General features: G+C 39.8%; 1 protein-coding gene across 1 annotated transcript; it reads left to right on the top strand.

Annotated features, from left to right (window-relative positions):
- Positions 1-642: 642 nt before the first annotated feature.
- On the top strand, positions 643-1683 carry LOC120282781. The gene is made up of 2 exons (XM_039289628.1): positions 643-1125; positions 1579-1683. The coding sequence occupies exons 1-2, from the start codon at positions 643-645 to the stop codon at positions 1681-1683; spliced, it is 588 nt and encodes a 195-aa protein (XP_039145562.1).
- The last annotated feature ends 17394 nt before the right edge of the window (positions 1684-19077 follow it).

Genomic DNA, 19077 nt, shown 5'->3' with positions numbered 1-19077 from the left:
TTTTTTTTAGACCTAAAGCGCTATTTGTGGGAGGACCCTTATCTATTCAGAGTTTGTTCAAATCAGGTTGTTCGAAGATGTGTGTCGCGTACAGCGGGTTTGAATATTTTGAAACACTGTCATTCAGGACCAACGGGAGGCCACTACAATGCAAATCAAACCGCAAAGAAGATTCTTGATTCAGCATTCTATTGGCCATCATTATTTCAGAACACCCACAAGTTCATACAAACATGTGATAGATGTCAAAGGGTAGGCAATATTTCTCGTAGGGATGAAATGCCCAAGAATTGGAACGAAGCTTGTGAAGTTTTTGACGTGTGGGGAATTGACTTTATGGGGCCTTTTCCAAGCACACATGGTTTCAAGTTTATCGTCGTGGCTATTGATTACGTGTCTAAATGGGTGGAAGCTCAAGCCCTACCAACAAGTGATGCAAGGGTGGTAGTAAAATTCTCAAAGAAATTATTCTCCAGATTTGGAACACCCTGTGCAATAATTAGCGACCAAGGCACTCACTTTTATAATGCTCACTTCGCAAAAATTCTGAAATGTTATAATGCCCACCACAAATTGGCAACACCCTATCATCCACAAAGTAGTGGGCAAGTGGAAGTCTCTAACAGGGATTTAAAAAGAATTATGGAGAAGACTGTTGCACAAAACAGAAGAGATTGGGCCGAACACCTCAATGACGATCTTTGGGCATACAGAACTGCATATAAGACCCCCATAGGAACCACCCCTTACAGGCTGGTCTATGGAAAAGTCTGTCATCTACCTGTTAAACTTGAGCACAAAGCTTATTGGGCTATCAAATTTCTGAATCTTGATTCTACTCTTATGGGCAACAAAAGAAAGCTTCAGCTGAATGAATTGGATGAGTGGAACGTCATGGCATATGAGAATTCAAAACTTTACAAGGAAAGGGTGAAAGAGTACCACGACAGACATATCAAGCATCCTAAACAATTTCAAGAAGCGGATCAAGTGTTAATGTTCAACTCAAGGCTGAAACTATTCTCAGGGAAGCTTAAGTCACATTGGTCGGGTCCATATACGATCAGTCAAGTTTCCCCACATGAAGCAGTCGAGGTAACTCACCCTGAAAAAGGTACTTTTAAGGTGAATGGACAGAGGTTGAAGCTATATTTTAACAACAACAACAATTCAAAGATGACCAGGGGTAATTTCAAACTATGCAAACCCCCGTGAGGTAAGTAACAAGGTACGTCAGGCTCGTGACGTTAAACAAGCGCTTCTTATGAGGCAACCCAAGCATTCGGGGGTTTAATTTCATGTTTTCATGTTCTTTGTGTTCATGTCAACGTTCTTTTCGTATTCTCTTTAGAGTTTTGAATTTGAATAAGTCCATGCTCTCATAGCTTTGTATATCATTATCATTGTCTAAGTGGTTGTTTACTTGATTTCATCGATGAGAAACACTTGTTTTGATTATCCTTTCATGCGTTAGATCAAAGTTTTAAACCATTAATTCATGCTGGAGATGTTTTAGAACACCTTAAGGCCATGCCCATTCTCTTGGACAAGTGTTAAAAGCCTTAAAAATAATTTCAGGGGACATACGGCCTCAATGAGGACCTCGTTGAGGTCGTCTGCCCCATCCAGAGGCTTTTCCTTAGGGTATACAGCCTCAATGAGGACCTCATTGAGGTCGTATGAGGTCGGGCTTCCCATGTAATTCTTGCCACCTTTTCTCTCTCTTCATTATCCTTCTTCTCCAACCGATTTTCTCTCTTCTTTATTCATCAAACCATGGCTGAATCTTATCCTTTCTTCTTATCAATCATTTCCTAACCTCTTTGAGAAGTCAATCTAACGATTTCCTCCGAGCTTCACTCAAGTTATCTCAAGTTTTTGTCGGTAAGGACTTTGATAACCTAGTTTTCTTTTCTCCATTTTTGCATGCTTTCTTGAGATTTTTTTTTTTTGGATCTTTTCAAGCATTTTTCTTGTCTTGTGTGGTATGAACATCATGGATATGGAATATCTCAATTTTATGTACAAATTTTTTCGATTTTCATGATGATGGGAAACTCTTGCAAATTGAATAGTGTCCATACGGCCCCCATACGGACGTATGGACTCTATTCATTTAAATTTTTCCTTTATGTTGCCCTTTTCATGCCACATTTTGCATTCTTTTGGATTCCTTTGAACCTTAAATGATTTATTCTTTATGTAGGAATGCCGAATGTCAAGAAACTCACCTCCAAATGACCTAGAAATGATTCTCACACCCCCGATGAACCTCGTTTCTCTAGTGCTTTTCACAAAGCAAGATATGAAATTTTGAAGACCAAACCTTTTGGCACTTTTCGTCACATTGAGTGGAGTCTTTTAGAGGGACTTGGGATGGATGAACAAGTAAAGGAATTACTATCTCATAGTGGTTGGGTGAATTTATTCTCAATAGATTATCTTACTTTTCGCCAACTTACATTGGAGGTGTTGAGTACCTTTGAGGCAAAGCAAGATGAGAGAAGCATTCTCACCCGAAGACAAGGTACCATTTGATTCCAAGCATTTGGAAAGTCTCATGAAATGAATCATATGGAGTTTGCAAAATACTTGGGGCTTTGTGATGATGAGTTCATTCATATGTCGTTGCTTAATTGACTCCACATCGATTATCCATCACGTATTAGTGCGAGCCAGTATTGGACTTCCCTAGCACCTAGTGACACTAAGGACACTCAAAAAGCTACTCATTTGGTGAACCACATGCACAGATACATTCATGCTCTTATTACACATTCTATTGGGGGTCGGAAGGACAGTACTGGCGTGATTATATAGTCCGACTTATTCACCATGTATGGCATTTTTGAGCAGCACCCCATCCATCTTGGGCACCTTGTAGCTGAAGCATTTATTCATCAGGGTCAGTGTGTTCATATGGGAGCCATCTTTTCAGGACCCTACATCACTAGATCAATTCACGGTATGAATTTGTTGGACCGCACTCGAGGTATGACTATAATCGGGGATGTGGCACCTCTTGGAGTGCCTATCTTGCGAGCAATTGGGTTATTAGAAAAGAATGGTGGCACGTACAGACTTGCTAAACACTTGACCATGGGAGAACCCAGTCAGCGCGAACCAGATGAGTCAGGGTCTGAATCCGATGGTATACCTGCTCATGCTACCCCTGGCACTTCTTTTCCATCCAACTTTGACTCTCGGTTCAAGGTTTTGGAGGATGACATTCAGGCTATCCATCAAGAACAGCGAGAGATGCAAGGACAACTTTACCAGGTTTTAGAGGGTCAGCACCAGCTCACATAGCACTTCCATCAGTTCGTCATCTCCTCCAGTGGATCATCCTCCCAAGCCACTACCGCTTCCTGCACCATCACCTCGCCATCTGTAGCAAACTTTGATGATCTATTCCACTTCTGATCATGGACACTTATTTTATTTCTGTAGTTTATTTGTGTTGCTTTACTTTCTGCATGTTTGTTTGATTTTAATATGTTGGGAAAGGTTATGCCCTACCAACCTTGTGTAGAACTTTATTTCTTCTATCTAGTATGTGTGTGTTGTTTGACTACTCCCTAGTATTTAATTTTTGCAATTAAAATTTTTATTTTGAATGATGATGTCCCTTTGTGCCTTGCAGGGCATTAAGGGAGCTTGGTGAGCCCTCAATATTTCATGGAAGGCGGACCCAACATGAATAGCTCACAATACTTTTTCGGGTCACATCTCGCCGTGTGCACATTATTAATAAGGAAAGTTTATTTTCACCCTCCTCCATTTTTTTCATTGTATATAATATTGTGCTTTTCATGATTAGTGTACATTGGGGACAATGTACAACACTAGGTGTGGGGATGGGTGTATTTCATGTATTAGGGTTATTATTTACATGTTAGTGTTACCAATGATGGCTTGTTCATTCTTGTAAGATTCTTCTAGCATGGATTAATAATTGATGTGAGTTACATATTTGTTGTTATACTCTATTGAATCATGTTTCACCTTTAATACTGTCTTGTGCACTGAATCTTGTGTTGATGCCCTGGGATTAGCAAACTTGACTACTCTAACTCTCTTGTATGCTTAACACATAACTTTGAGTACTTGGCCTTAGAACACTAAGTTCTATCTTTCAATGAACTCTTAAGAACTTCTAAGTCTTGTTGACCTAGCCCTAGTTTTGTGGCATTTACTGTAGTCTAAAGACGTGATCTAGGGTAAATGAAAAAAAGACAAAAAAGAAAAAAATGAGTCTATGTCAGTATTCCTCTGCTAATGAAGCATGATTGCATCTATGTAGACTATAATCGAGTAGTTAGGTGGCTCTTGTGCCTAACTAGTATGTGCACCCTCCAGAAAGATTTTTTGGTGCAGTCTACGTTAGTCGAACTCAAAAAAAAATGGAAATGAAATAAAAATAAAAACCCTAGTGATCTTGTTGACTACCTACTAGAGGTTCTGAGAAGAAAGAGGGAGTTAGTTCAAGTATAAGAGTTGGAAGGATCTTACATGTTCATTAGAGTAGCACTTATCATTCTATGTCTCATTATTCTTTGCTTGTGGAGTGATTAGCATCTATAGTTGAACTGATTGAAGTAAGTAGGCTAGACCAGATCAGGGTAGATGAAATACAAGGTTCATACACATGGCACAGACACATAAGAGGTGAGACAAGATCCTTCTATTATACTTACTGTTTGTAACTCCTCATCTGTATATAATTTTCCATTGCTTGTAGATTCTTGTATCTATTTAAGCCGGAGATAATACATTTAGCCACTTATAATTCTCTTTGTTCTTCATGATTTGTTTGCTTGGGGACAAGCAAACGCTGAGGTGTGGGGATATTTGATAAGTGTTTAAATGTACATATTATAGTATATGTATTTGATACTTCTAGCATGTATTTTTTATATGAATAGATGCCCGTTTTGTGCTTAATCGACTATTATTTGCTTTGAAGGGCATGAAAATGCCATGGAAGACACGGAGATACGATTTGGGCTGAAAAAGAGAAGAAAACCAGGTCGCGGTACTGTAGTGTATTTATTGTAGCTGATTACTGTAGCTGGAGTACTGTAGTCAGGACACTGTAGCAACTACTGTAGTACCTGGATGATTTTCGAGGCAAGAATTGATCTAGGCCATACGGCCTCAATGCTGCCCGGGATTGACCCCAGGATGAACACTTTAGCTAGAGAAGAGAAGTATTTGTTTGAATACATACTGCCTCAATGAGGCCATGATTGACCCCGGGATTGATTTTTGCCTAGTTCATACTGCCTCAATGAGGCCATCATTGACCCCCTCATTGTCCCGGTATGGATGGCTTTTGGGGAGTTTCTTTTGGCAGCCAACACTTGGGGAGAAGAGGAATAACGAAGATATCTTTGGAGAGCTTTTTGCTTGAGGCTTGAAGGTGATCAAGGGCTTGAACTTCAAGGGGAGAGCTTCACCATCAAGCAAGGAGGAGTCAAGGGATCATGCGGCACTCATTTAGCTAGAGGAAGCGTCATTCGGCCGGCCTTGATCTTCTTCATCATCATTTGAACTAGGGAGTGTCACTTATGCATTTGTTTCTTGGTTTTCTTGATTGACAAGGTCCCCTTGCGTATATCCCGCAAGTGCACGGGTTTGTCGAAGTAATAATCCCGGGTGAGCGGGGTCGAATCCACAGGGAGTAGGGAGTAAAGACACTTAATTCGATTCTTAGCTATGTGGAGTATCAACAATGATAAGTGTGGTAATGATTCAATTCTCAGAAATTAAAAGTAACAAGTAAGAGAGCAAAAGTAAGGAGGAGGCAAGGCAATCGATAAAGATGGGGTACTCGGATGATGCTTCACCTAGGATAATCGCTACAAGTGCAAGAACTCTCTATTATGCTTCCTAATCAATGCAATGGTGAGTCGTGGAAATCCTTACATACATAGTCCCAAATCTAAGGTCAACTATGCCTAACTCTATTCATGTCCCGTAGGAGAGATTAAATAACCTCTCAACCTCGCACTCGAATAAAGTTGCAATGAGCTCTAGGGATTCCAAGTGATAAATCGCTTCCTAATTATAGACCTAACCCTTTGGTCCAGGCGGAAGGTCCCTAGCCACAATTAAGCCCTAGATACTAAGATCCCCTCAATGCTTCACTCCATTGCACGCGCAACTAGGCCCCAGCGGAGGGTCATCCCTTAGACCATTCACTCTATTATGCCCGCAAAGAACTCGAGGAACGGAGGTAGAATCTATCACGTCGGAGGGGAAAGGGGACGCTCCTATACCTCTCGACTCACCCTCTCAACCCTCTCCAACCTAGCTTTGTCTAACGCTCGTGGTGTGTCACTCACTCACAAGGTTACCAATAAGAACTCTCAACCCGTGTGGATTTCTGGAAATCTCATTTTCTGCAGGCTGTGAACAGTAATTCCTACATTAAATTGCTGCATTGAGTTGCTACAATAACCTGCTATAGTGCTCTGCCAAAATACTCCTGAATCCACACTTTTCATCGAGGCAACATAAACAAGCACACGTCTATACCATAGATCGTGTCACATCTTCAATAAAGGGTATCATTGGTGAAGATCTTACTATCATTTCACAAGTTGGGATACACAAATGTGACTGCCTTTGTGCCCCTCCAAACCATTGTAATTGCTTAAGCGCATGGAGCTTGGCACACATTCACGTATCTTCAATCACAACTTGTGTCTTCACATTTGTTCACTCCAAGACTTCATCAACAAAGTACAATCACAATCCACTTTTGCTTCTTTCTTTCATATTTGGCTTCACAACCCTTCATGCACAAAAGTTCTTAAATATAAATGCATTAGCGCTAAAACCTGATAAAAGTAATGCTCATGGTAAGAAAAGAATACTTTGTATTAGTAATACACAAGCATTTATCAAGTGGATAATGATTTGGTGAAGATATCATCCTTTCTGGGCATGATTGGTAATAGGAAAATGTTGAAATGTTTGTTGATTCAAATGATGATGAACAAAGTGATAGCCAACCTCTATTTGCTTAGTACACTCATGAACAAGAATTTTTGAATGGCAAACAACCAAGGCCTTTTACTCACTACATCAAACAATTTTCATTAATGAAACCATGTAAATCCATCTATGAGCTATCTAAATAGAACTTTCATTATCACAATAAATGGGAGTGATGGAATGATGAGAAACACCCATATCTTGAAGAAACCATCATAATAATACTAATACGGATGTTGCATCTACAATAGCATGATATTCAACCTTAGTGCTAGAGCATGAGATAACTGTATACTTCTTACTTTATATAGATATAAGTTATAACCCAAGAAAGAAATAATAACTAGTAGTGGAGTGGTGACCAGTGGGCTCCACTGCCCAATCTAGGTCACAATAACATTGAAAATCCAAAGATGATCTTGAAGAAAAATGTAGCCCATGAAACATGGTACCCTTTACATATATGACTAACTATATAGATAACTTAAGCAATATCTGGATGAGTAACTATTAGATAGATAAGGCACCCTACCAAGGTTTGATAAAGTATGGGATCTACCAGAAGTATACCATCAGAAGGAGAAAGGCACACATTCTTCTCAATTGGTGAAGGGGCTATCTTACTCTCTGTCAATCTTTCTTTAGCAATAAGATCAAAAGCATACTTTATTGGGATAAGTGTGCACATATAAAGTTATGATTAACTTCAAGACCCAAGAAGTAGCTCAAGGAACCCAGATCTTTCATCTCAAACTAAGAATGGAGAAAAGTCTTTAGGATTTTTATACCATCCACATCATTGTGTATAATAATCATGTCATCCACAAAAAGTAAAAGAAGTGTGCCACCATGTCTTGTTTTGTGAGTGAAAAGTGTAGGATCATGGGAACTCAATGCAAATCTTAGTTGTGAAATAGTCAAACTAAATTTGGAAAACTAGGCTTGAGGAGCTTGCTTAAGGTCATATAGTGCCCGACAAAGATGACAAACTTTATTAGATGGTATATAGGAATCAGGGGGTGGCTTCATATAGACTTCCTCAATGAGATTACCATTTAGAAAAGAATTCTTAACATCCATTTGTTATGTTATCCATGCTATAGCAGTAGTAACAACCAAAATAGCATGAACAGATGTAAGATGAGCGACAAGAGTGAAAATCTCTTTATAATCAATATCATATTCTTGAGTAAAGCCTCTAGCAACAAGACCCACCTTATAACACTCCACTGAGCCCATCTGATCAAGTCTTGATCTTATAAATCCACTTACAATCAATGACCAATGAGTCTAGTTATCAATCAACAATGTCCCAAGTATGAGTTTTGTCAAGTGCTTCAAACTCCTCTGACATTTCTTGCTGGCACAGGGCATTAGAAGAGGGTTCTCTGAAATTATGTGGTTCATGTAGTGTAGCAAGAGTATAATAACAATGAAAATCATGAAGTTGAGTGTTTGGTTCCCAAACTCGGGCTAATCGGTAAAGAGGAAAAGATGTATATGGGAAAGTCACAGATGTATCATTAGAAACCTCATTTGGATGAAAAGTTGGAGAAGTCAAGGAACATAGATCACTATTTGGATGAAAAGATCTTGTATAGGTTTCATCATTGGATGATAGATCAAAAGATATATTAGTGAAAATATGTGAAGGGGAGATTGTGAAAACAAAGGGGATATACTAGCATTTGTTTATGTTCCCAAAAGATCACATGGCGGGAAATACGAAGGCACTCAGAGATTAGATCATAAAACCTATATCCTTTATGTTCTATACCATAACCCAAGAAACAACATAATCAAGTATGAGGCTCAAGTTTAGTTCTTTCATAAGCTGGTAGTAGAACAAAGAAAATACATCTACAAACCTTGAGAAAAGGATATTTGAGAAATTTATTATATAAGCATTCATAAGGGGATTGTGTACCTGGAACTTGTGTGGAAACTCGATTAATGGTGTATACTGCAGTAAAAGTAGCTTCTCCCCAAAATTGCTCAAGAAGCGAAGAAGAAACTGGTAAAGTATGAATAGTATCAAGTATGTGCCAATATTTTCTTTCATCTCGACCATTTTGTTCGGAAGTATGAAGACATTGATGAGTGCATTTTATATGGACACTTTATATACACTATTGCATGATTTTCTTGTTCTTTTAGCATATTTTTGTACAAACCAATACTATTTAATGTATATTTATTAATTGTTGCAGATAATTAGGCTTTTGATTAAAAAGAAATGAATATAGTTGGGTTTGGGCACAAAATGGTGTTGCAATGCACTTTTCAGAACAAGCACAGTTAGGAAGCAAGCCCATGCTTCAGACAATGTTGTTTTCAGGACTTAGAGAATTTTAGCCCAGTTGTCTGAGCTCACTCGTGCTTGGGAGCACAGTCAGCAAGCACAGGTATGCTTAAGCCCATGTACTTCACTAGGATATGCACAAACCACAGAGGATGGTTTCATTTCCCCTAGTACCAGCGTGCTGAGAACGCACGGGTGTGCTTACACTCGTGCACTTTATTAGGATCTTCATAGAGTCAAGAGCACAGTTGAACTACTCCTAGCACTAGTGTGCTCTCGAAGTATGGGTGACAAGCACAGGAATACTAGAGCCCATGCACTTTTCAAGAATCACGTTGAGACTATTTCCAAGACACTAGGAAAAAAGCACAGTCAAGAACAAGGCTGTGCTTGCATCGTGAAAGGTGTTTTGATAAGTGCTTGTGTGATAAGAATGCGAAGTGTTCTTTTCTTATGATGAGCATTACTTTTATTAGGTTTTAGTGCTAATACTTGTGCATTTGTGTTACTTTTATGCATGTAGGGTTGTGATGCAAAGTATTGAGAAAAGAAGCCAAAAGTAAATCGTGAGCGCACTAATTGGTGGAATCTTAGAAGGAATAAATGCGAAGACACAAGTGGGGTCATATGATGCATGAATGTGTGCCAACCTCCATGTACTCAAGCCATTACAATGAGTCAGAGGGGCACGAAGGCAGTCACATTCGCGTATCCCGACTTGTGCATTGATAGCAAGATCTTCACCAACGAAGCCTTTGATTAAAGAAGAGTTGCGATCTATGGCATAAATGTGTGCCCATTTATGTTGCCTCAATAAAAAGTGTGGAATTGGGAGTGTTTTGGCGAAGTACTGTGGCAGTGTACTGTAACAAGTCACTATAGCAAAGTATTGTAGCAGTTCTTATTCACAGCTAGCCAGAAAACAAATTTCCACATAATCCACACGGGCGTGTGGAAATTCCCCATGCCCGTGTGGAATTTCCATAGGCCCGTGGGAAGAATCTACAGGGGCGTGTGGATTCCCGATTCTAGCCCTATTTAAGCCGCGATTCAACCCGATTTTAGGGATCTTTTTCACCTCTACTCTTCCACTTTTCTCCATCGTTTGGGAGGCCGTCGGCTAGGGTTTAGAGAGGCTTTTGGCATGTCTTTGGAGTGGTTCTAAGGATTCAACACAGTGCTCCACTTGGAAGAAGGTTATTGGGGAAGCTTTTGTTGGCACCGATCCATCAAAGTGTGCCCTAGGCCAGACAAGGGGACCTATGGAGAAGACTAGGCCACTCCACAAGACCATCAACACGACTACCGATGGGGTTTTCTTATGGAACACTTGTTTTTACTTTCGATTTCATTGTTTATTATATTGTGCTCCATGGAGAGCTAAACCCCCTAGTGGGTACTTGGATTTTGTAAACCTTAGGATGTTATTGTTTCATTAATCTTTTATTATGCTTTCCTTAATTGATGTTTCAATTGAGTTTCAATCTTGAATGCTTGTTGAATGATTTCTCCCTTAGAGTGACACTAGGGTTGAGAGTCCATCTTGGTAACCGTTGTATATGAGTGACACACTACGAGGGTTACACATTGCTTGATTGGACAGGGTTGAGAGGGTGAGTCAAGTGGTAGTGGAGCATCCCTTTTCCCTTCCGGTGTGATTTATCCTACCTCCATTTCCTTGAGTTCTTTGCGGTCACAATAGAGTGAAGTTCTAAAGGATGAACTCCGCTGGGGCTTAGTTGCGCGAGCAACAGAGTGAAGCATTAAAGTGACTCTAGTGGCTGGGGCTTAGTTGCGATTAGGAGCCTTCCGCCTGGACCAAAGGGTTAGGTCTATACATAGGAAGAGGGTTTATTACTTTGATTCCCTAGAACTCCTTGCAATTTTGCACAGTGTGAGGTGTTGAGAATGAGCAATTTCTCTGTCAGGACATAGTGTAGAGTTAGTCACGGTTGACATTAGATTTGGGATCGTGTGCTTAAGGATTTCCCTGATTCATTGAGCATTTATTAGGAAGTATAATAGTTGATCTTGCACTTGAAACATTAATCTTAGGGGGAGCATTGTCCGAGTACCCCACTTCTATCGATTGCCTTACCTCTCAATTTTATTTGTGCCTCTCATTCTTGTTTCTTTTATCTTTGTTTACATTACATTTTATCGACACAATCATTGTTCACTTCCACTTGGTTAAGTAGCAATTTAAGTATTTTTACTCCCTACTCCCTATGGATACGATACCCCACTCACCTGGGATTTATTACTCAACAAACCCGTGCACTTGCGGGTCACACGCAAGGGGTGTTGTTATGTTTTTGGCGCCGTTGCTGGGGAGTAGGCATTTAGAGATACTTTGCACTTTGCTATCTTAACTATTTATCACTTGTTGTATTTCACACTTTCTTATTCTTCCATCATTCTCCTTTGTTTTCTTTTGACATATATTAATTTTTCTTGCAAGGAGCTTAAATGATGATTGATTCGCTCATTGCTCTATATTCTCAAGTTGAAGCTCTGAGTAAAAAAGTTGATAGAATTGTTACTTCACAACAACAGAGCAACTATGTTACAGCACATATCATCCAATTAAAGTGGGCTACCCAAACCCATTATGGAATAATGACGGACAACATTGGGAAGCACTTCAAGATGGATGTCAAAAGGGTGAGCTACTTGGAGAGGATGCGCTTCAGTTGCAAAAAGTATTAGCTAATTTTATTGAAGCGACCGATGTCAGTGTCCAAAATATAGAGACCACATTTAGATGTCATGAAGCCTCCTTTAAAAACCTTGAGCATCAATTAGGAGGGATACTTGTCACACTCTCTAAGGAACAACAAGTATTTGAGCAAGCAATTCAAGTTCCTTATAGAAATGATGTGGTAGTGAATGACAATGAAGAAGTGGGACAGAATGGGTATGATGTTGTAGAGAGTGAGAGGATGCAAGAAGAACCTTTCTTTCAAAGTGGGGATTGCTTCAATGGACAGTGTGCTTATGAGCAAGGAATGATGCAAGAAGGCTTGGTGAAGACATATTGCTTTCAAGTTGAAATAAAAGAAGAAGCAAACCCTAAGGTAATGGAAAAGCATCTCTCTTTGGGATTGATCAACTCATAAATTGCAAGAAAGAGATTTTGGGTTTGAAAGAAGATGTGGGTAGGAGATTGAAGCCACCCAATGACCCAGCTGTGCTAAGCTTAGACAATTCCCAACCCAAATTGTTTCCTTGGAGGCCAAAGGTAAGATGGTTGGACTCTCCAACAAATATTCCGCCCGGCAAGTAGATTTTTGGTTTAAAGGAAGTAGCTTTGCAATGTCTAGGTGGGAGGAACATACTCTTTTCAAGCCTCCATAAGGTCAGAAAGAGGTACATCAAGCTAAGTGACGTCAAACAAGCGCTTCTTGGGAGGCAACCTAAGCATTTATTGCTTTTCTAGATCTTAGTTTAGTTTTACATGAATAAGAGCTTGAATGTTAGTGTTGTGATTCATATAAGCCATTGCTATGTTTTTCTTGTGAATCGTTGGTGTTTTCATGTGCTTAATTGTGTGTGGCAAAGTATCTTGGTCGTTTGAGCGTGTTTTTCATGTCTCTCTGGTTACTTTCGCATAATGTAGACATGCTTTGAGTACTTGTAAATGTTTAGAAATTTTCTGCGAAGTCTGTGATTTTTTTCTAAGTAATCCAGAGAAAACACACGGCCGTGGAAATTCCACACGCCCATGTGTTTTCGTTCAGAGCTCATCCCAAGAGGACACGGGGGCGTGTGTGTACCCTTGTGAATGACCTTGTGATGGTCACACGCCCGTGTGGAATTTCCACATGGGCGTGTGTTTCTCTGCAGACGTCCAAAGCTCTATCCCAAGAAGACACGGGGGCGTGTGTCTGTCCCTGTGTCTGACCTTGTGCAATACACACGGGCGTGGGTAATTTTCACATGCCCGTCTGATTTCCTGCAGAGAAGACCTCGCCATCCCGAGAAGACATAGGGGCATGTGAATGCCCCTATGATTGGTCCTTTGAAGATCCACACCCGTGTGTAATTTTCATATGAGCGTGTGAAACACTTAGAATTCTTCTCAGTTGGACAAAGAAGCCATAGGGGCGTGTGGATGCCCCCGTGGGTCGGGCACATGGGTGTGGGGAATTTCCACACGCCCGTGTGGATGTGTTCAGAGGTCAACCCGAAAGTGCACAGGGCGTGTGTCTGCCCCTGTGAAGCTCTCCTGTGGAGTCACACGCGCGTGGGTAATTTCCACACGCCCGTGTGGATGGATAGAACGCCGGCTTTTCTTTAAAACTTATTTGCGTTTCATCATCCTTTCACTCCAAAACATTTAGAAAACACAGCCTTGCACTCTCCCGACTTCGCACCGTCGATTTAGAGGGTTTGAACTTGAGTGTTTCTGACCATTTTCTATTCTTTCATTCTCATTTCATCGGTAAGCTTCTTTTTCTCTTTTCTTAACACAATCTTCATTTATTTTGTAGCACTAGTATCATCTTCAACAGGAGCGGCAACAGATGCACCAGCAATTGACACCGACACTTGAGCTGTCTTTATCTTCTTTGTCTTATTTTTTGTATTATATTTTTTTTGCATTTAATTTTAGACTTGTATACTCTGAAAGGATCTTCCTTCCGAGTTTATATTTTAGTTTTGCCTCGAGTTGTATTTCACTACTCTATTTTTATATACTAGAGTGTATTTTGTTTTTGTTGAGCTTCACTGAACCCACTTGTGTATGCGTGCAGATGGTCTTGTCAGTATGGAAATTGAGGATTAGTCATAGACACGGTCAATATGTTTTACACATAGCCATGTGTGCTTCACAACCCATTGAAATTCAACTCCTAAAGATTTAGCTCCAACAAACGCAACACTAGGAGTTAGGGGAGTATTGTTTCAATTGCCACTCCCACATATATACTTGATTGATTTACTTTCTATTGTGCTTCTATGGTACATTGGGGACAATGTACAACTTAAGTGTGTGGGGGAGTTCACGTTGCACACGTCTTTTATATAAGTTTTAATTGACATACATGCTCACATAGCCAATGGTAGTTCAACTTAGTTGCAATGATTGTATTCTTGAGTTTAGAAGAATTTTTTAACATTGAATGTTCTCATGCTCTAGTTTTTACTTGAATTTCTAGGAATTTTTGCCTGAATGACACTTGTTGCACTACTCGCTCTTTAATCTATTTTGGAAACTAAAGTTTAATGTTAAAGGGACTAGTTAGTGTTACTTCTTTTGTTAATTCTACTAAAAAAACAAAAAAAAAATGAAAAAGAGAAAAATACTTGTTGTTTGTGCATTAAGGGTAGAAGAGCTACCACCAATATTGTATGTAGCTACACTCATAAGTCGGATACTAGTTATGCTCTAATGAGAGAAAGAGCTATCTAATGGGATGAGTGAAAGCTACCACCCCGGTAGAAAGAGCTACCACCTCGAAAGTGTGAAAGCCACCTTAGCGGTTGCTTCGGAAAGGGCTACCTTAGAGGATATGTGAAGCTACTACCTTTTTTTGTCTTGTTATGTTTTGTAATTAAATAAGTCCTTTATACTTGGAACTTTGAGGAGTATACTTTGGGTTTTAATTGAGTGAGATTACACACACTTACACAATTTTGGGTTTGTTGTCCTTTTTTATTCAAGTTTTTAGCTAAAGCATTGATTTTTTGTATTTAGTGTTGAAATTTCCCTTACTTGTAGAATGCTCTCCTTGCATGCTTTGGTGAACCTAAGGCCAAGCACTTTCAATATTTCCTTCTTCTATACTTCAATGTGTATTTCTTTGCTTAAGGACAAGCAAAAGCTTAAGTGTGGGGGAGTTTGATAAGTGCTTATGTGATAAGAATGTGAAGTGTTATTTCTTTATGATGAGCATTACTTTTATCAGGTTTTAGAGCTAATACTTGTGTATTTGTGTTACTTTTACGCATGTAGGGTTGTGAAGCTAAGTATTGAGAAAAGAAGGCAAAAGTAGATCGTGAGTGCACTAATTGGTGGAATCTTGGAAGGAACAAACGTGAAGACACAAGTGGGGTCTTATGATGCGTGAATGTGTGCCAACCTCCATGTACTCAAGCCATTACAATGAGTCAGAGGGGCACGAAGGTAGTCACAATCGCGTATCCCGACTTGTGCATTGATAACAAGATCTTCACCAACGAAGCCTTTGATTAAAGAAGAGTTGCGATCTAGGGCATAAACATGTGCTCGTTTATATTGCCTCGATGAAAAGTGTGGAATTAGGAGTGTTTTGGCGAAGTACTATAGCAGGTACTGTAGCAAAGTACTGTAGCAATTCCTATTCACAGCTGGCTAGAAAACAGATTTCCAGAGATTCCACACGGGCGTGTGGAAATTCTCCACGCCCGTATGGAAATTCCATAGTCCCGTGGTAAGAATCCACAGAGGCGTGTGGATTCCCAATTCTAGCCCTATTTAAGCCGCGATTCAACCCAATTTTAGGGATCTTTTTCACCTCTTCTCTTCCACTTTTCTCCATCGTTTGGGAGGCCATCGGCTAGGGTTTAGAAAGGCTTTTGGCACGTTTTTGGATTAATTCTAAGGATTCAACACCGCGCTCCACTTGGAAGAAGGTTATTGGGGGAGCTTTCGTTGGCACCGATCCAGCAAAGTGTACCCCATGCCGGACAAGGGGACCTATGGAGAAGACTAGGCCACTCCACAAGACCATCAACACGACTACCGATGGGGTTTTCTTATGGAACACTTGTTTTTACTTTTGATTTCATTGTTTATTGTATTGTGCTCCATGGAGAGCTAAACCCCCTAGTGGGTACTTAGATTTTGTAAACCCTAGGATGTTATTGTTTCATTGATCTTTTATTATGCTTTCCTTAATTGATGTTTCAATTGAGTTTCAATCTTGAATGCTTGTTGAATGATTTCTCCCTTAGAGTGACACTAGGGTTGAGAGTCCATCTTGGTAACCGTTGTAGATGAGTGACACACTACGAGGGTTACACATTGCTTGATTGGACAGGGTTGAGAGGGTGAGTCAAGTGGTAGTGGAGCATCCCTTTTCCCTTCCGGTGTGATTTATCCTACCTCCATTTCCTTGAGTTCTTTGCGGTCACAATAGAGTGAAGTTCTAAAGGATGAACTCCGCTGGGGCTTAGTTGCGCGAGCAACAGAGTGAAGCATTAAAGTGACTCTAGTGTCTGGGGCTTAGTTGCGATTAGGAGCCTTCCGCCTGGACCAAAGGGTTAGGTCTATACATAAGAAGAGGGTTTATCACATTGATTCCCTAGAACTCCTTGTAATTTTGCACAGTGTGAGGTGTTGAGAATGAGCAATTTCTCTGCCGGACATAGTGTAGAGTTAGTCATGGTTGACCTTAGATTTGGGATCGTGTGCTTAAGGATTTCCCCGACTCATTGAGCATTGATTAGGAAGTATAATAGTTGATCTTGCACTTGAAACATTAATCTTAGGGGGAGCATTGTCCGAGTACCCCACTTCTATTGATTGCCTTACCTCTCAATTTTATTTGTGTCTCTCATTCTTGTTTCTTTTATCTTTGTTTACATTACATTTTATCGACACAATCATTGTTCACTTCCACTTGGTTAAGTAGAAATTTAAGTATTTTTACTCCCTACTCCCTATGGATACGATACCCCACTCACCTGGGATTTATTACTCGACAAACCCGTGCACTTACGGGTCACACGCAAAGGGCGTTATCATGTTCTTAAGCCCTAAAGTTTGATTTTGGGGGATCTTCTCTCTAATTTTTTGGAGGCGTGGGTTAGGGGCAGAGCTTGGCATTATTTAGGGCCGGATCTGGTGGAGAGATGATTGTGGGATTGAAGGAATACTGGCATGATCATTATAGAGCACTCTCTGATGAGGATTGTGAGCATCTCTTTCTCTTATTACTTTTCTTTGATGCAGTGTACAACCATGAGGGGCTAACCATCATTTGGTACACCAGATTATGAACCTTGACTTCTAATGTATTGAACTTAGTTGCTTTGATTACGAAGTTCCCTTGTGGTGTCCCTTTTGTTTATTTTGTTTGTTCATCTTTGTGTTGATTACTTTGATGTTTATATGTTGTAAAACTCGACGTGGGGATTGCCACTAGTTGCGTGAGTAATGGTTTGGCGTGTATGTTCCCTATAGTTATAATTGCAGTCAAGAAGCATGTTAATCGTATTTGCTTATCTGGTGTATATAGGATAATTTGTTATTCCGTTAGCTAAGGCACACATTAGGAAATGGGTTGAGTCCACTCCAAGCCTGAGTGAAGACGTACATTATCAAACCCTCTATAAGTAGTCACCATAGTCCAAGGAAATGTACGTGTAATCATTGTCTAGTTAATACATCTCTCAAAGGGATTAGTTCGGAGTACTTTCCTTTCCACTCCTGTCTCTTTAACCCAACTGTATCTCTCTTTCTTTTTTCTTCCTGCATTTCTTTTATTTCTTTAAACTAGTTTTCATCTAACCTCTTAAGTTGGCTATATATTAGAAATAGAGCAAGTATTGAGAGTTATACCAGTCCCTGAGAATTCAACTACCCGACCCATTCGGGTACACTTTACTACTTGTATGACCCGTGCACTTGTAGATACGCAAAAGGTGTATCAGAAATGACCTATAAGAGATAGTGGCATAATTCTTTAATATATTACAAAATTCAGCTAAAGTATGTTCAGCAGTATTGTCGGATAAAAAAAATTGATTGTGCTAGAAAATTGAGTCTTAATCATGTTAGTAAATTCATGAAAAAATGACAAGAGTTTAGATCGATATTTAAACAAATATAACCAATTATATCATGAAAAATCATTAATAAAAATAACAAAATACCATGATCAAAATGAAGCAGGACCCTAAATATCAAAATGAATTAAATCAAATGGTGTTGCAGAAGACGATTCACTATTATTGAATGGTAATGCATGTTGTTTTCCAAGTTGATTGGATAAACATTCAAAAGTGTTATTTGCAATGTATCCTAAAATACCAGTAAAAGCTAAGGATTTAACAAGAGAAAAAGATGTATGACCGAATCTAGAGTGGAATAAATATAAGAAAGTGGAAAAGGAATTGGAGTCGGGTGTAGCAGCAGTAATGAAGTGGTGTGGAACTTTTAGGCTTTCAAGTTCAAACAATGTTCCAATCTTACGACATGTCCCAACATTCTAGTCTGTCCAAAGATCCTGTATAATACATCCCTAATGGTTAGAAAATGTAAATCAAGACCAAGATCACAAAGTTAGCCAACTAATTCAAATTGAAGGAAAGGTTAGGAATAAGATGAGTGTTTGGTAGACAAAGAGTAGAAGTATCTATATTACCAATGTGAGTCATTGTTGAGATGGAACCATTAGCAATTGTAATATTGGAAATATTTGGTATAGGCAATGTGTATTTAAACAACGAAGGATCAAAAGTCATATTGATAAGTCTCTAAAATTAGAGGTGCAAGTTGAGTCATGCCGACTAGAGCAAGGCATGGCCCAGCATGCCATGGGACGTACCTGGCCTGGCACGGAGTGCTATAGTGCCGTGACGGGGTAGGGTTTTGAGGCCCACTTGTCAACACAGCCCACAGCCCACCTTGGGCCATGCTGGCCCAAGCAAGCAGGCCAGCCTAGCATGGCCCAGTTGCTTGATTGTTGCGGGCCTTGCAAGGCACAACCTACAACGGTCACTTGGTGGGCTGGGTGACCTGCCAATTTTTTTCTTTTTCAAATAATTCAAACATGCACAATGAC

This window comes from Dioscorea cayenensis, chromosome 18 (assembly GCF_009730915.1).
Source record: "Dioscorea cayenensis subsp. rotundata cultivar TDr96_F1 chromosome 18, TDr96_F1_v2_PseudoChromosome.rev07_lg8_w22 25.fasta, whole genome shotgun sequence".
Taxonomy (NCBI): Eukaryota; Viridiplantae; Streptophyta; class Magnoliopsida; order Dioscoreales; family Dioscoreaceae; genus Dioscorea; species Dioscorea cayenensis.
This window is presented reverse-complemented; position numbering and strand designations above follow the sequence as displayed.

Bases quoted from the DNA above. Each gene is read 5' to 3' on its own strand.
- LOC120282781 (XM_039289628.1), top strand. From the start codon at position 643: ATGGAGAAGACTGTTGCACAAAACAGAAGAGATTGGGCCGAACACCTC. The intron at 1,126-1,578 runs GTGAATGGACAG...AAATAATTTCAG, and splicing joins CTGAAAAAGGTACTTTTAAG to GGGACATACGGCCTCAATGA.